The sequence below is a fragment of the Aplidium turbinatum genome, chromosome 8 (assembly GCF_918807975.1).
Source record: "Aplidium turbinatum chromosome 8, kaAplTurb1.1, whole genome shotgun sequence".
Classification (NCBI taxonomy): domain Eukaryota; kingdom Metazoa; phylum Chordata; class Ascidiacea; order Aplousobranchia; family Polyclinidae; genus Aplidium; species Aplidium turbinatum.
Window position 1 is genome coordinate 9,743,208 of NC_137479.1, and position 19,336 is coordinate 9,762,543.

The 19,336-nt window shown below is 39.9% G+C and overlaps 1 protein-coding gene across 1 annotated transcript in view; it reads right to left on the reverse strand.

The window, feature by feature from the left end:
• Positions 1-12,199, reverse strand: part of LOC145775684 (uncharacterized) — a 48,833-nt gene extending 36,634 nt beyond the window's left edge. Inside the window, exon 1 of the mRNA XM_082587023.1 lies at positions 12,095-12,199. Coding sequence (XP_082443149.1) covers positions 12,095-12,146 — 52 coding nt within the window. The 5' untranslated portion in view covers positions 12,147-12,199. The remainder of the gene's footprint in view (positions 1-12,094) is intronic.
• Positions 12,200-19,336: the final 7,137 nt, after the last annotated feature.

Sequence of the window (19,336 nt, forward strand, 5' to 3'; positions counted from 1 at the left end):
AAGAGCCATTTTTGAAGTCATGTTTTTATCAAATGTGGAAAGTCATCTTGGTTGAGATGTTTTCGGTAAAATCAAAAAATTTACGACTTCTTTCCGCAGTTCGTAAAATCGTTGCAACATGCAGCCCTTGCTTAACCAACGCACCTCGGAAAAGTAAAGTAGATCTTTATGTGTCGTGTTGAGATTGTCCAGAAACTTTTGAAACTGACGATGGTTGAGCCCTCGTGCTCGAATGAAATTACTGCCTTTTTTTTTTTTTTTCCCGCGCTTTTACAAAGTAAGCAGCAAAGATTTTGCTCTCCAGGTCTAAATATATAAATTGGATTAAAGAAAAACTTAGGCCTGGAGAATAGCAAATTTTAGTCAAATTTAGAAAGGAATTTAATTGTGGTCATTTCAGTCCAAAAATTTTCGAAATCGATAAAGAATTCGCAAAGACAGAACAATTCAAAGAAACCCATATCAAGAATCCAAGTCTGCGGTTGCCGCATGTATCAAACAAGCAATTGACTTGCCAGCCTCAGCTTTGAAAGAATAGGGATGAGGAAAGTAAATTATTATCCAGTGAAGCAATTGAAGTTCAGTAGGCTACGGTAGAAAATTTATCAAACAACCATTAGTAAGCCACGTGGATTAATTGCTTTACATTCTATTGTGTAACATCTTGTTTGCTGCCCATTATCAAATCGGTTCAAAGTTTGTCCTAAAATTTGTTGTTTTAAATTCAGTTGTTTTTTAAACTTTTCTGGATTAGTGTGTGTTGTATCGGTATAATTCAATTTAATTAAACCAGCGCAAGAGTTTTTAATGATAATTTACTTAGTTTTTGACATAAAAATCGAACGTTGGCCAGCAATCAAGCCTAGTCAGTTTTTAAGCAGGGCTGCCAGACAAGTTTGGATCAATCGCACTTAGCCTAAATCGACAAAAATGCTTTTTTTTTCTTGCTTTTATTTCAATGCGAAGTGTTTGATTTTTTTAATTGAATTTAAATTTTGTTGCTTTACGGTATGTCAGTGGAAAAGTGACAAAAATTGTCATAAATTGTTATTTTGGGCTCAAACTTTGTAATGATACGTCGTCTGGATTTGATTTTTGTTAAATTTCGTCTGAAGAGAACATTATTGACCTATTGTGTTATTCGGTTACACTCAATTATTTCTCATTTACATTCTATTCAATTTGTTTGTCAAATTATATGGTCACATTGCGCTAGTTTCATGCAGCCTAACAGGTACCACTGAGAGTCACTCAGCCATTTCTTTTATGACAGAACAATAGGCCTAGGCTATACCTTTTTTTTTAAATTGTGATTATTTTTGTATTGTAATACTGTTACTGAAAATGTTTTTACTCGTAGCCTTGAACTATTTATTGGCTTGAACTTTTCTTGGTTGCACTGAAGTTTAAACGCCCTTGCTACAAGAGTTTATTGATTTCAAAAGTTTTTCCTATTTTTAATCACCCGGAATAAAGTTTATATTTGAATAAAACCACAGGAATTCACTTAAGGATCGCAGCAGCACATGATTTTTTTTTCTTTCATTAATATTACTGAACATCAGCTTATCTTGTTTCAACGTAATTTGCCGATGCTTGACATTTGTCACATTAAGAACTGGGAAGCAGCTGACTGATATAGTCTTTCGCTGCTTCCTGTCTGTTGTGGTATTTAGATAGCTATGGTACTATTTTATTCGTATTGTTTATAATTGTACCGTACTATTGTCGCAACAGACGAAATACAAGGTTTCTCTCTCCTTAACAACCGGACTTAAGACGTGTTTGAACTTCAAGGATTTTGCGCACAGGTTTTGCTGGTGAATAATACAATAAAAAATTGCTATGTCATCATCGATTTTTCTCTTCCTCAAGGTAGACTTCAAGAGACCTATGAATCCAATGCCAGTTCCGGACATGGATCGAGCACCATCAGTTGCGATTCCGCATAAGCTGGACAAGTCCAGTTCGAAGTTGTCAAAAGCATCAATTCAGTAAAAATGTCAGCACCAGTAAGTTGTCGTACCCTTCATTGACTGTAATGACAGAAGCTCTTTCGTTTCGTTCAAGTCTTTGTCCACTCCTTTTCAAATATGGCCAACTGTGCTGTGTCCTTCTGGTCCGTAGCCTACTTTCATCGATCGCAAAGCTCCATGAAACAAAGTTCTTCACCTTATCCTTATTGAGAGTGAGAGTGTCACTAATATCACAAGCAAGATCATCGATAGCCTACGCCTCGCTATCGTCCACCATTTTCTCGAACGCACTCTTCATTTTAGAGCACATTTCTTCTGCGACATCGATAAGACACTGCTTCACAAAATTACTGTCAGAATACGGTTTCATAGTTTGAGCTATTCTCTGTGCAATTCTGTGCCTCTGATCTACTGACGTTCCAAATAATTAAATACAATCGGATGAGCGGTGGCCAGTGGGAGATTTCTAAAATAGTTAACAGAAGGTGCGAAATGTACAATAATCCACTCTATAATGAATTGTTCGCACGTACCAGACTAAACTAAATTATAAACACGTTTCGCGGGTCGCACACAATTCAAAATTGCCACATCTTCGCGGGCCACATTTGGCTCGCGGGCCGTACGTTGCACACCCCTGGCCTAAGATACTGGCCAAGACTAACTGGTAGAATACTGCGTAAATAATTACAGGCTGCGTAAAATATTTATACGCAAATTTAAACTAAACTACACGAACCTAACTACTATGACAAAATAATGATGACAATGCGCAAGAGCAAACCAAGGTTGATGAACAGCAATACGTACAAAATGAAACTGTGTGAAGATAGTATGTCAAAATAAAACTAAGTGACAGAACATGGCAAAAACAACGGGTCCATGACCTAAGCGTTAAGTGCAAATCAATAAGATAGCGCAGCGATAAATTCATAATGAAATGAAGCTGGAAAAGCAGGACCAGCGAACCGAAACCTCTACTTAACAAGAGGCAAAATCATTCTCTTGATGTTAATCGAAGATTTGATCAGTGAAGCCCATTTATCTTCGCACATGTCCAAATCTGCAACGGGTGGCTTTTCAACAAATGTTACTGTGAAACAGTCTGCAATAGATGGTTTTGTGTTTATGTACAAAGAGTGGCGGGAGGCGTAATGTTTGAGTAATGCCGCTTTATCACTCCCCGGACTGGTGTCAAAAGTGTTCCATGCAAACCTATGGCCGGACCACCTGGTAGAAAACCGATTGGAGGTTTGGCCAACATATTGTTGCGAGCAAAGTTTGCAGGAGGCAACATATATCCCGTAGCCGCTACAATTAAGGTCTTGCCGTAGTTTGATTACACTATCCCTAGATTGTATTACCCGGGTCCAAGGAACCATATTTTTATTGTGGTTCCGGAAATTACCGCACAAAGCACAATGTCCACATGGTTTAGAACAACCGAGTGTGTTTTCGAGATTGTCCGAAAGCGCAATGGAACGGTAGTTGGTCAGGGTGTTGCCAAGAGGGAGAGGTCTTTTATAAACAATGCATGCTGTCGGTTGTAGGGTTTTTTCTTTGGCTTGTCAGTCAGTTTCATGGTAGTGGAAAATGAAGAAGCCCAAATTGTGCGTTTACTGGTAGTTTTATGATTCTTGGGGCCAAACCGTTCCTTCCAATTTTTTGCTAATGTAGTGATGCGTTCTACCATGTCCTGTTGGTCACAGCGGTAAACCATAATCTCTTTGTAGGAAAATTGTAACGTAAGATTCCCGAATCCGTTCGTCTGAATGTAATGACCGAAAAAACAAATACTCTTTTGAAACGTCTTTTCAAAAAGTGTATTCCTGTAAAATTAGCCCGCAGCTATCGAAATCGAGATGCAACGCCGTACACCTCTAAAAAACTGTCACTACAGAACAAACTACTTAGATAAAAGACGGAAAATTTGTCCAGCTAGCAAGCACCAAGCAAACAGTTAAACTTGCGACTGACTTCCAACAAACAATTTTACGAATGACTAGAATAATTTGCGATATCTCAAATGCACGTAGACAGTAACTGTGACGCAATAATGAAAGACAATTATGAAGTCATTCAAACAGGTGTTCAAGCGGCTAATGCAATATTTCATCAGGTCTTACGACCGATGGTGCAATATTTGGACATTTTCTAGCAATTTCCATGACGTAAGATGCCAGCTAGGTTAAGTAGACCATAACGGTTTTATATGACGTTTGATTTGGTGAATAATTGTCGGGAACATAGCGGCCCCTAGTTATGACAGTCTGACATGGCATAACTAAAAAAGAATTGACGACAATTGTGAGCCAATGAATAAAAACACACGATACACAAATTGTTTGAATCACTCACTTTTAAGTTATTACGTAAATACAAAGGGCATGCAAAGAATGAACAACAATACGGGATAATACACGACGATACATGAAATTGGTACCATATGTACATGCTAAAATGACGCTATATACAATGGTTGCGATAATAACCGACTGTTCTGGGCTCAGACAAGGGTCGGCCACCGCAGACAAAACCAGGCTCAAACCCTAACACTTAGGTGTTCTTTACGGGGGCGAGGCACGAAATATCCCTCAACACGTAGTCTACTTTCACTTCCCCCGTACTCTCATCATAGTTGCAAACGGCAACTTTAGCTCTACGAACCACAGGCTTCCCTTTCCTAATTTGTGGAACTATACCTCATGCACCCTCCCAAGTTGATACTTCCCACGTTTACCAATGTCTTGGAGAGAACCCACCACTACAAGTTGACCAGGCTCCAAATTCTCGGCCATTTTTAACCATTTTTTCCGGCCCTGAAGACCTGGCAAGTAAAAATCTATCCATTTGCTCCAAAACTGCTGAGAAAGTGACAAATTGAACCGATAATCCCTTCTTAGTTGGTCACGATCATGTGGTTGCCCAACAGCACAGTATGGGTCTAAGTATGGGGTCAAAAGTGAGGCAGGGGTGATGACAGTAAAATCCCTAGGGTCGTCACTCAAAGGTACCAAAGGGCGTTCGTTCACGATCCGAACGGCGCTGCCTGTGTACGTAAGCAGTTCAATGAAATTGGGCTTGCGTATTGAAGAGTCCAAAATGTGAAAAAAGTACTTGGTCATATCGGCCACGAAACCAAATCTGCCAAGCCGCAATCTAGCCAAGAGATCTGCCAGAGAGTTTAACAAATCAGGACGCGAAAACATTACCTCATTAACACAAGTTCCTCGAAATTCAGATTGTTTTAAAGCCTTCTTCCTTAAAGCAGCAGCTCTATCTGACGCCAAAACAAAATTGTTAGGTAAATCAATATCTTCCTTCAACGGTACAGGTATCTCAAATCGACCATCTTTCAACTCAATATTCGGTTCAACAAGTTCTCTAGCCAAAATATCATTGCGAGACAATTCACAGGTTTCATTTTGCAAGGTCAAATCCTGAATGACTTTATTCAGGTCTGCTATTTCCATATCACGAGACTCCAATTTTACGCTGAAAGCTAGAGATGACATCCGACTCTGAAGACGTCTGCACTCTGCACACGTTAGCAACGCTTTCATCTAAGGGTGACTTACCACCACAAGCCAACCAACCGAGAGGAGTGAGCAAAGCATGCGGTTCACTACGATTTTCACCAACACGCTCCTCTTTGGCCCACATCAAATAAGCGTTGTCGTTGCCAATCAGTACATCTACAGTACTACAATCATTCAAATGAAACATATTCACGTCATGAAAATGACGGAAACCACTTAAATCCTGCTTGTGCGGTAAAGTTTTAACATCGTCAGCCCAAGCTGGGTTAACCACCGAAGTTATATCACAAAACAGTTCATTCGTCTCTAACGACTGAATGTTGAGTTTAACAAGGTCAGCACAAGTAGGTTTCTGACCAGCCAGGGTATCCATTTTAAACGACGCTTTGTCATACGGTTTAAGACCAAGTTCGCTCACCAAATCACTCGAAACAAACGTCAACTGCGAACCAGGATCATGCTGACAATACACCAACTTCGATTTGCCAGTCATTGGATTCAAAACACGAGCAGCAGTAACGCGGTTAAAGGCTGCTTTAACATTTCCAATCTTAACATTACGCACAGGAACTCTGGCACCAGCATCATCTTTACCGACCGAATCCAGAGAATCACGTGACGTCACATAAAAATCATGCAGAAGAAAATAGTGTTTCCTATCGTTGTTAGGGCCACATTGACGACAGTTGTTTGCATGAACGCAATCCCTAACCATATGCTGGCGCAAACAATTCAAGCATTTGCCAGCTTTCACAATGACATCTCTCCGATCTTTAGGTGTCAAGCGCAAAAATTCTTTACAATTAGACAAAAAATGATATTCAACTTGACCACGTGACGAACAATAAATACATGCCGGTATGTCTCTACGTCTGGCCACACCACCGCGCGGTGCGCCAACAGCAGTCGAGTACTGCGAACTCCCTGAAATCACATTATCATGGGGTTTTACCGACGTCTGCCTAACCGGACATGAAGGCAATTTTCCTTTGCCAAACTTTTTTAAATGCTGCGACTCACCAGAATCGCCCATTAGCATAATGCTAAAATCAGTCGACTTGCGCGTTTCCTCCCGTACTACAAATTCAAACAAACTCTGAAAAGTAGGCTCATCAGTACCACCATACTGATCACCTAAAAAGTCAAGATAATGCTGCTTAGCGTCAAACGGGAGTCGCTTAGCCAAATCCAAAACAAAACGTCCTTCCAATTTGTCACGCTGACCATAAGCTTGCGCGTAAAGCAGACACTGCGACAATTCATCTTTAAACTCTTTCAAATCACTGGAAAAGATCGAAGTCAATTTGCTACCATAGCGATACTTTCTAATTTCCGGTTCGGCGAAAAGACCTCCACGAACCCCAAAACGCTGGGACAAGCGAGCTAACGACATTTCTATCCTGTCTTCTTCTGACAAGCCAGGAGTGTCGGAAACCAAATTAGCAATCGTTTGCGCAGCTGTTCTAACACAAGCTGCTTGTAACAAAGTCAAACGAGTTCCTTTAAACGGTGAAGCTGCCATTAAGGCCGTAACACGATTTTTAAAGAAGATAAATGGCATATTATTACCATCGTAACCAATCAAGGCCGCCTTATCGAAAAACGTCCTACTATTTTGGTATTCAAAAAAGCAATCCTGTTGTTGAGAACTCGACTTAGCGGGAGAAGACAAACTATATCCCTTAAGGGGCTGGTGGGGCTCAGTCACATGCACAGCCCGATCACGATCCTCACAAACGTTAAAATCAGGAGACGCGATACGCCTCTCACAATCACCCAAATTACGTGTAGCTGGGCGATCAAAAACTAGCGGCGCAGAAAAATGTGAAAGGGGCAAGATATTACTTCTGATAGCGGCCCCGTGACCTTTACGCCCTGGGGGAGGAGTTAGGTTATAATTCACAGGCCTTGGCTCTACAGCCTTCGGAAGACCCTTAGCCGCGGCCCCGAGACCTCCTGAAACAGCTGGAAAACGTGTGGATTGCACTGGTCCACTTACAGATTGAACAGGCGTCTGGAAAAGGTTATGTAAATTAAACTGTGATTGATGTTCACTTCTGGAATGCCTAGAAGAGCCCTTCTTGGAGCTACGCCGGGAGCCCACATCTGATCGATATTCAGCCAAAGCTACCTCTTTACGTTGTTCAGCCCTCAACTGTGCGTCTTTGAGTGCAAACTCAGCAGCTCTCGCGGTGGCCTCAGCAGCTCTCGCTTCAGCCTCAGCTCTCGCGACGGCCTCTGCTCGTACGGTCTCAGCTCGTATGGCATCAGCTCGTATGGCATCAGCTCTCGCGGTGGCCTCAGCAGCTCTCGCTTCAGCCTCAGCTCGTATCTGGAGCTCCTCTCGTCTTAGCTGCAGGTTAATTTGTGCCACTATCCGAGACGAACTCGTAGACATCCTAGTGCTTACATTTGAGGCGCTATCCTCAGGATGTATGTCAGCATCCAACATATCTGAGAACTCACTTTCTTTTTGTTCGAAGTTATTTTTTAACGAGTTAAATTCGGGATCTACCCTATCACGAAGTTCTGACAAGATTGCAGAGTTAAAAATTTTAGTCAAAAGAGCATGGAAATGCCGTAAATCTTCTTCCAAAGTAGAGAACTTAGATCTAAAAATTAACAGTTCCTGCTTATCACTCAAAGAATCTAGGGCTACAGAAAGTTCCCCAATTTGAGTCAAAATATCCCTTCTAAGATGCCGGGCCTCTCGAACTGACTTAGCCTCATCATTACTGGGTCCCTCCCCAGAATGGCCTGCCCGACCGCAAAGAACATCATCAGGCTTAAACTCAGTCGAGTCGACGGCGGCCGAGTCCCTGTAGCCACCGAGTGTGGACATATTAAATGTTGGGGCTAAATTTAACAATTAAAAAATTAAGTTACACAAACACACAAAATTATTACAGTAGTTATAAAAAACTTAACTGCAAAGACCGTAAAAATACAAAAAAGAATTTAAATGCACGATACCGTAGCTGTACGAGTATATAAAGTCCAAAAGTCCACAAAACTTGCTTGGATTCTTCGACTTGAATCTTCAAGCACAGATCGATTATCTTTAATCTTCTTTCTTGCCAATGAATGTCAAAGTTATTTTTCGTCAGTACCAAACTGAGAAGAAATGTCTTTAATTTTCTTTTGCTTCTGTAGACTACCAACCAACAAGATCTTCTTTTATTATTTCTTTGCTTCTGTAGCCTACCAACCAACAACTTCGTCTTTTATTTTTTTATGCCTTCAAGTGCTTCTTGGCCTACCAGCTAACAAAAACGTCTTTTATTTTTTTATGCTTTAAGTGCTTCTTGGCCTACCAGCTAACAAGCAACGTCTTTTATTTTTTTATGTGCTTCTAAGTGCTTCTTGGCCTACCAACTAACAAGCCACGTCTTTTATTTTTTATGCTTCTAGTGCTTCTTGGCCTACCAGCTAACAAGTCACGTCTTTTATTTTTTATGGTCACAGCGGTAAACCATAATCTCTTTGTGGGAAAATTGTAACGTAAGATTCCCGAATCCGTTCGTCTGAATGTAATGACCGAAAAAACAAATACTCTTTTGAAACGTCTTTTCAAAAAGTGTATTCCTGTAAAATTAGCCCGCAGCTATCGAAATCGAGATGCAACGCCGTACACCTCTAAAAAACTGTCACTACAGAACAAACTACTTAGATAAAAGACGGAAAATTTGTCCAGCTAGCATGCACCAAGCAAACAGTTAAACTTGCGACTGACTTCCAACAAACAATTTTACGAATGACTAGAATAATTTGCGATATCTCAAATGCACGTAGACAGTAACTGTGACGCAATAATGAAAGACAATTATAAAGTCATTCAAACAGGTGTTCAAGCGGCTAATGCAATATTTCATCAGGTCTTACGACCGATGGTGCAATATTTGGACATTTTCTAGCAATTTCCATGACGTAAGATGCCAGCTAGGTTAAGTAAACCATAACGGTTTTATATGACGTTTGATTTGGTGAATAATTGTCGGGAACACCTGTTTAAAACCAGAAAAATTGCATTTATTCTGTAGTCTTTGTAAAGAGTGGAAAAAATCTTCATCCAGCTCGTTGAGACGTCTTAAACGTACACATTCACTAAAAACAATAGACTGAAAAATATGTGGGGGGTGAAAATAAGAGCCGTGGAGGAAGGGTCTGTGTTTGGCTGTGGGTTTGTTTAACCTATCCTAAATGGAAATCAATATATGATTTAGAATTGATTAATGAAAATTAGTACAAGAATAGTAGGCTAATAAGACACGAATAATTACAGTTTTGAATTGTTTCCTTTCTTCTTCTTTCTTGAAGTTTTCAATTATTTCCTTTCTTATTCCTTCTTGAACTGGCCACAAAAAAAAAAATTCTTCTATTTTTCCTGGTAATGTAGCCTAGTCATATCTACGCTTCGATCGCTAGTCCCCCCGACCCATCTGGGCGAACCTGCCTCAACGTCTGGCCAGTGCACATCCGTGCTCGTTGGTTCAACGTCAACACTTTTCCAGTAAGTAGGCTAAAGCATACAATATATTCCCACATACCTTCTTTTTTTTACACCAATTAATTGAGTTTTTGCTCCAGATTTTATATAATTTTCGTCTCCCTCCCACGAGTATTCAAATCGTCCTTGTAGCTAAGCTTCTCTTCCTCGTGGGAGACCCCAAAGTTTATCCGCTCTGCCTACGGGCAGACCGGGTATAGGAGTCAAACGTACCTGTGTTACGGTCACGTGATGGAGACGTGGGCGCTGCCTGGCTTTATAAAACTTCTGTCGCCCGGCCCGTCGTGAGCTGACCTTTCTGCGTTTGCAGAAAGCTAAGCCCGTCTCCCACAAAATTCTCGTCTCCGTCTCCGTCAAGCCCGTCTCCGTAAAGCCCGTCTCCCACAACCGTCTCGCACAAAATTCTCGATCCACACTTTCCTTCCACAGGTACCTAGACTTCCCAGCCTGGCCCCCGCGACCTAAGCTGGTGGACTTCCCTTCCGGGTGCATCGCCACCCCATAATCACGCCGCTCCCCGCCTCCACGGGGCGTGGCAGGCCGGTTCTTTAAAGTCTCTGACCTGGCTATGTTTATTGTGTTCTTCTCGCCGTGTCAATTATTTTGTACTCGTGCGTCGTTGATCAAAATAAAACAGTTCATCATCTGGGGTCTCAAGCCCGGGCTGGCATTGCGATTTGCGAATCCCGGTGCTTGAAGTTCGATTTTGAGTTTTGAATCGTTTCCTTTCTTCTTACTTGAAGTTTTGAATTGTATTAATCGATCATTCATCAATCTATTATTCATCAATCTAGCTGTCGTAGGCTATGTTAGTTTTGATGAAACCTCCTAAACTAAGTGCGCCGCCGCTTTACCAGTCAGTTTAACTCTTATTTTTGTGGAAAGAAAAGAGCCAACAAAATCAGCAGGCGCCAGGGCAGAGGACATTGTGAAGAAAGGGGCGTTCTTCCCGGCTATCAGCACAAGGCTGAGCACTCACTAGTACAGCGAGCAGTTGGTGATGATGTAGGCTATACTGCTGTTAACATACAAGCCACTTTAAAGTTAACGTTGTTCGTAAAGCAGGTCGTGAATACCACGCTAAAATGTAAGTAGGCTATGCCCAGTAACAGAATGGTTTTAACATGAGACCGCGCTTCGTTGAAAATAATGCTAATGCATGACTTGAGTTTCATTTCTTTCTCTCAGTCAACTTTTGTAGTTGAAGCAAAATTTTACCAACTTTTAGCTAAACTGCATTAGTTGAGATGGCAGGATTTAGTGAAAAAAGGCAACAAGAAAAAATAATACGTGTCTGTTGATCAAAACTTACAGTCGTGCCTTGTAGGCTTCATATTTTTCTACACAACATAACAAAATTCTTCTCTTTGAAAGTGCTTGGCTACGTTATAGGATGTAGGCCTTCCGGTTGAAAACGTTACAATACTCAACTTCAGTGCATAAGGCTTAGGCCTACAACATTTTTTTTAAATTAATGCATTCATGAACTTTAGATTGGGAACAACTTGTTGAGATGACAAACGAGATTAGGTTTGCCATTGTTTCTATTCTATGGCGATTTTGGGTTCTTGGGCGTCATATTGAATAATTATCATTTATCAATAATAACGTGACTATATCTGACACTTTTGTTCAGCCGCTTCTTTGTTAGAAACCGTCGAAGATTTAGGTTAAATTTTACTCCATTGTAGCAATCATTTTCTTTTGACTATGAAAGTATGATGAGTTTTCCGCTGTACATTTAGGAACGAAAATTTGTTCTACTACAAAAAATTTATATCAAAATTACTCATACTGTGAATTATTATTTTTTCAACAGGTTACTCAGAGCAACTTGCTCTTGCTAGTGATTTTATGTATTTTTCTTTTAAATGATTATTAAGTTTTTTGCTGAAGATTCCGTTACAATTAAAAGTTAACGGGATATGTAAAATTGACATCTGTTAGCAAGTGGTTGGTGAATGCAGCGTTATTGGGAACCACTAGAATAAAGTAAATTCAAGTAAAACTTTTACAAAGTTACAAAAGTTCTAGAACAATTAATTAAGTTCTGTTAAAAAAAACTTCCCTACCAATTCCATCACTTTCATCATCGCAGTCAACTCCTGCGTCTCCAACATCCATCCTGATAATGCAGTCGGAACGGTCTAAGCATCGAAAATATCCATCTTCAGGTCGACAATTAAAGAAAGCTCCGTGTGTACCATCTGTAAAATAAAAACGCTGTTATGGCATTTTTAGTTTTATATTTCGTTTCAAAAGCGTGATTTCGGATATTTGTTTAAACAAAACTCTTTACATCTTTCTACCTCCTAATAAACTCATAGCCAATTGGATCATACCACTTGTCCTAAACAGAAGATTTTCCTTCACCACCAGAAACAGAAAACTAAGTAGGCTAAAAGTGGCGTATTTGAGGGATCAATCGTGGCACTCTTCCTCTTCACATCTATTGTCGATGACTTGGTCATCATGCAGGGTGCATTCTACGAAAGAATAAGAATCTCTTGAGAGGACGTTAAGCCAAAGCATAACCACTCTTAAGAAAAAGTATCTTCATCAATGGAGCTGAACCTAGAGACAGCAGAACTTTAGTAGCAACATTCTAGCTCAACAACTGGCAAAACGACATTAATAGCGAGCTCCAATGAAGTGATTTACTGTACAGTACTGTCCATTGTGTCCAAAGTCTTATCATACTTTGGAATTAACACTTGACAAGTCATTCACATACCATCACCGTCTACACTACAACAGTATAGGTCATAGGAAATACGAAAAACGTAACATTTTGTGTCGTAATCGTTTTGCGAACACAAGTTCATGTGCACGCAATAAGATTGTGCGCGCACACACAACAACCCTAGTTCACAATTCTTTACATAATCGATCATTGTGCATCTGCAATCTGCATAGTGTTTTAGCATCAATCATAACCTCATCGAGAGCTTAAAAGAGGCGTTTAAAATTGTTAAGGATGCCTGCGCTCAACTTTAACAAACTACCGTACCAAAAAAATCTAAACTATAGGCTACTCTACATCCCTGACAAGGTCAAGCTAACTTACAGTGCCCGCTGCGCTGATAATACAGATATTCAACGGTCAGCTCAGGAAGCTGCCACCAGCTTTACTAGCGATTTTTGTAGTCCAATGATAACTTTTTTTCAATTTGTTTCATACGGGACCTTATTACAAAGTAAAGTCCCGGATTTCATCTACAAGCTACTCTACATTAGACACTTTTTTGTTGGTTCACCAGGTATTGTAGCTTACGAAACCCCATCGCAATCTTGTGTTTTAGACATTTGTAATAACTTGGCGTTATTTTCTATGGTAAACATTCACTCACCTTTGATTAGGCGCATTGTGCTCACAATCAATGCCCAGAACCAAACTTTTGTCATTTTACAATGCATCGGTTTGCAGATACTTCTGTACACTATAGATACTACTTCTATTAAAAACGTAGAATGGAAATCTATTTTTAAAAATGCAAGCAATCATTTTAAATGTTATGAAAAACATAAATATTAAAGTAATTACTGTAGGCTATTAAATGCAGAAAATCCGTAGCCGAAACTACAAAAACTAAGCTCATTTCTTATAGTTTGTGGTGGAGGTTGTTTAACTGTTTACTTGCCTTACAAAAGCTTACACTTTTTGCAAATGAACTGTTTGTTTCCTTGTGCTGTTAAATCCTCATGACTAATCATCACACTTCCGGTAATTGCCGTTATTCTTCAGGTTGACGCTTCTGGCAAGAGGGCGAATGAAATGTGGCGGAAACAAGTCACTTGTAGCTTTCTTTCAAACGTATAAAATTCAAAACTATTTTCTGATAGGCCTATCTCATGACTTCCATGCAGAAATACCAAGCAAGAATAAATTCTGGTGAAGACATTTAGAATCTATGACAAAGTTTATGGGTTTTTTCCTTCTAAATTTTGAGGCTGCTTTGTTTCATTTCTCAGCCAGTTGGATGTTTTACAACATACTTTGGTTGAAATTGATTGTCAAATGTAGGCTAACTTCAGCTTTTGTAAATAACATATGCCATATGCAGTCTGCAATCACAACAATTCTAATTCTTAGTGACATCACATATACAATATAAATGATCAATCTGAACCGTTAAGAAAGTAATTTAGGCCTGATACCAGAGATAGTATTTTCGGGTCTCAGTTAAGACACTTTCAAGAAAAACGCACTACATCCAAATAATACACGGTGGTTTCTTGGAAAGGTTACAGGCCCCCAAAATTATTCCTGGCCGGGGCCCAAAAGTACCCCTTAGATCTCCTTATCAGCGCTACTGTGATTAGCTGGAGTATTATAACGTAGATGTTTCATGTTTTGAAACATGGCGACCTTTATACACAGGCTATGCCAATTGGCCGATCTGATAGTAGCCAAAATCGCTGGTATAAGTTGATAGTTTGAGTAATACGGTAGCTAATAAAATATAAATATAGTCTTGGTGTACATTTAGACCTACTTTTGTGCTATTGTTACGAAACAAAGAATGGACTAGATTTTGCACTTGTGCTGGAAATCCAAATAGCGTCTGGTAACAGGGGAAAGAGTTGTCTTTTTTAAAAGTAATATTAGGAGTTTTTGCAATGACTTGAGATTCAGTTATTGCATTTTCGCAATTTGGATTCTCATAACTATCATTTCAAAGAGAAATAAAGTAGATTTAGCCTTGAGTTCAAAATCTATATCATATCGGCAGGCCTCCGTTTCGTCGTTGGCAATGCCTGTGTAGCTTATGGGCTATAGATCGCTACGGTTTGAAAGGTAACCATTTTAACATAACCACTTTTGTAAGAGCCCAGTGAAGCTTTTGACCAATCGATCAATCAGAAGTTACAGGTAGAACAAAAGAAACACGCAAAAATTTCTGATAGAAAGTAAATTAAGTGAACGTTTTGCCATCAACAGTCAGCAAAATGGCCTAAGGGTTAGGGAACTATAGTCATTTCAATGATGTGGGTTCGATTTTCACTCTTGCCATAACTCTTTTTTTTCTGTAATTAACAAACAAAGTTCACAGCAAGGATTAACTCTCTGGCTGAGTGCTAGAAGAGTCACAATGACGGCAGTCACTTGGGCCTAAAACGCGTTCTGATTGGTTGGCAGCATAATTGCTGCAATTGGAATCTTACTGAGAACAACAGAGGCTACCTACTTAAACATATGCATTATGTGTTAGCGAACTATTGATTAACATTTTGCGTTTCGAAGTAGCCTACATCTCGTGATAAACCACATTTGTTATTTATAAGTTAACGATTGAGAACTGGATGGCTCCACTGAATTTGTCTGATCAAAGAAATTGAAGCAATTGTGCACTTCTACCTCTAATCTAACTTACTAAAGTGTTTTAGTAACACCAAAAGTTTGAAACAGCCACGTTCTAAAACGTTGAAAAAGTGACTCAGGAGGTTAACACCCAGGTCTCAAATAAATTTAGAGGCTCGGAACATTTCCAGAGGGCTCGTGCACTTAACCGACATCATATGTTTTTGCGTTCAATCGATTGTTTAAGATTATTTCTCTTTTTGGAGCAAATCACTTTTTTCCTCGATGATTTTGCTCGTATATATATTAGGGTGGCTCTTATATGGGGGTAAAAATTTAAACTGATTTTTTTGCAGCTCTCAGGGTGTCAATTGGTATAAAAATACTGCAGCCAAAATTTGATGCATTTTGATTGATCTTTACAGGTAGTCCAGAGGGGTGTAACTTTTGTAAAATAGCGTTCAGGTTTAATTGCAGATAAAGATAAACGGCTATCAAATTTCAGCGAAAAAAGGCCCATTTCCAACATAAGCAAACTTATAGGCATTGTTTTATCAGTAATATCATGTCTTCATCATTGCAATGTCATCTTACATTATAAGTTTAAAACGGCTTATTTCACACTAACTTATGATGCTCAAAATCTCGGTTTAAAATCAATTTAAATAAATCATACAAATAAACAGTCCAACAAAGTTGTTGCAAAAGGTTCCCCACAATGGGCATAATCTGCTCAAAGTTAATTCGTTTGCTCATTGCATATGAACGTTAATATAGAAATGTATCGGCGGTAGTATGAGCGTATCAAAGTTAACAGATGCTGCTCTGTTCATTGTTTGGGCTGAATGAGAGTTTCTTTATAGTTAGTACATAACATAAACATAGGTAGTACACATTCACACATCAAATAAATAGTTAGTGAAAGTTTTCTCAGTCCAAGACAAACAGCAAATATGCGGCTGAAAAAAATACGACCGTGCTGGTAGCACTGTTGCAGCCTTCTCACATTACAGCTTACTTGTAGGCTAACTGGTAAGTTTATACATATAGATGCTGGGCCATTCCGTGTCAATTCACACAGTCAAGAAATTGAAGCATTTAGTTTGGGGGGGGGTCTGCCGAGGGGCACGATTTTTTTTAATTTTTGGCCATGATTGAGGCCCTATTAACTTACTGCTAAACTAAATTAGTTTAACAACCCAAATTTTTAGAGGTGATAATACTTCTGCCAAATATTGGAAAAACATTTCAGTGCAAATTTTCACTGGGATCATGGGTAAGCTGGATTTTAAAAGGACCCCACTTTTTGCTTTTTTTCATTTCGCCCCATGTTTCACATTAAATACCTCCCAACCCCTTTAATATTTTGTACCGGTACTGAAATTTTCTCAGTTCATAGAGAATCCTGGACAAACAAAATTTCTACCAAATTCCATCAACCCACATCATTGAAATGACTATAGTTCCCTCACCGATGCCGCAGACCGCGATTCAACCCCCAAACACCACGCTTAACAACGCATTTTTTAATACAGAAAGCAAAACATTTGCTACTTCTAGAAACGACCCGTCGCTGTATTTGGCTAATGCAAGACAAAAAATATCTCTCCCGAAATTTTACAAAAATCAACCGGAACTATGGTTCAAAATGCTGGAGGCAAAAGCGGCAGCGAACCATATAGCTAATGAAGAACATCTGTTCACTATAACGCCTTGGAATTTCTTGACGAGGAGCAGGTTGCGTTGGTGCACCACATCTTTGACGATGTAGATGCACATCCCTACACTATACTAAAAAAAACACTGATTAAACACTATATGAACAAACTGCAGCGTCAAAGCTGCAGTTGCTGCTGACCGACCTAAAATTAGACAATAAAAAACCTTCCACCCTCCTAGGCGAGATGAAAACGCTCGTTAGGCAGATTGGATACTTCGGTAGAGATTGCGAAAATTTACTTTTAAATCTTTTCATTCAAAAAATGCCTAGTCACGTACGCGTCGCCTTAGCAGGGCATTTACAAGATAAAACAGTCGATCAACTGGCGGAAATCGCTGACAGTATATCTCTAATTAAACAAAACAACGACGCCTGTGGTCAAGACAACCTGTCGAACGCGGAAAACCTTCGTCAAGGTCTGATAAATGATCATCTCCAGCAACAACTTGTCACTTTGACAAGAAGCTTGGAGACAATGGTAAATTTTCAAGAGCGCACAACTCATACCCCTCCGTACCACAACGTTGCAAACAATAACCCGCGCACTTCCCCTCTCAGTGGTCTCCGAGACAACCGTTCCAACCCCCTTACCGAAATACGCCTTCCCAACCTAAACCCAGGGTTTGGAATCGACACTTTTCGCAACAAAACGGAAATCGACCTAACTTTTCGCCAAATCAAAGCGGTTTTAGGGCGCAATTTAATCCGAGACAACCGTGCTTTTACCACGCCCGCTTCGGTCACAGAGCCCGAAAATGCGAAGGCAACTGTCCTTTTCCAAAAAAACGCGCAACTTACCCAACAATAAGTAGGGTTGTTGGGAAGGAAAATTGTGAAAACCACACAAACCTGCTCCATGTTATCGACAAAAATACAGGGTCTACGTTTTTAATCGACACCGGTTCGGAAGTGTCAATTCTGCCAGTCAACAGCCGTCAAACTAAACGTAAACCAATCATGCACTTCAGCGACGTAACTGGTAGACCAAGTATCAAATGTTATGGATTGATTCAAGCAAAAATAGAGATCGGACTGCAAAAAACTTTCAACCAAACCTTCTACTTGTGCAATATCAATAAAGGAATTTTAGGTTGCGATTTTCTAAAGGCGAACGAAATAACCGTTGACATCGCCAACAAAAAATTAGCACGTAACTCTACCAAAACCTTTTCAGTAAATCACGTTTCACGCAACGCAAACCCTTCACACGCAGATAATTATAACACCCTAATTATAACACTGGCGGAATTTCCTGCGCTAACAGCCGAATTCGATTGTACGAAAGCAGTAAAGCACCGACACAGATTACATATTATTACGAATGACTCGCAACCAATTTTTAGCAAGCCACGCAGACTTCACCCAGAAATGCTCGAAAAGGTTCGAGCAGAATTAATTCGCCTCCAAGAGAAAGGAGTCATTTTTCCTATCTCTGGGTCTAGTTGGGCTTCTCCAATTCATGTGGTCACAAAAGCAAATGGAAAATACGTATATGTTCCGATGTCCGAAGAATAAATAACATTACAAAACCAGACAGATACCCCTTGAGAAACTTGCAAGACTTTCGCAACAATTTACGTGGTTGCACGTTTTTTTCTAAAATTGACTTAACAAACGCATTTTTTCAAATTCCAGTGGCCCCCGACTCTATCGAGAAAACAACAATATGCACGCCTTTAGGTTCTTTTGCTTACAACCGCGCCCCATTTGGCTTCAAAAATTGCCCTTCAGTATTTCAAAGACTGATAAATGAGGTAACAGAAAAACTGCCATTTTGCTTTCCTTATATAGACGATATCTTAATCGCTTCCACATCGCACGACGACCATTTTCGCCACTTAAAAAAATTGTTTGAGAGCCTAAATGAATATGGTCTAAACATAAATTCTGAGAAAAGCGTGTTTGGCGTATCAAAACTCGATTTTCTAGGCCATCACATTTCCAAAGAAGGCATTTCGCCTTTAAACGATAAGACAGCAGCAATCCGAAATACGCCTCTGCCGCAAACTATCACCGAGCTGCGCAAATTTTTAGGTTGTTTGAATTTTTACCGCAAGTTTATTCCTAACTGCTCCAGCACTCTTCGAGAGCTCAACAACTACCTGGGTAATCACCCAAAAAAGTGCAAAAAAGCTGTCCCTTGGACTAACCAAGGCAAACGAGCGTTTGAAGACGTAAAACTAAAACTTTCTAACGCTACGGCTCTATCCCATCCAATTCACGGCGCGGAACTACAACTAAACACCGACGCTTCTAACGTCGCCGTTGGCGCTGTATTACAGCAAGTAAATG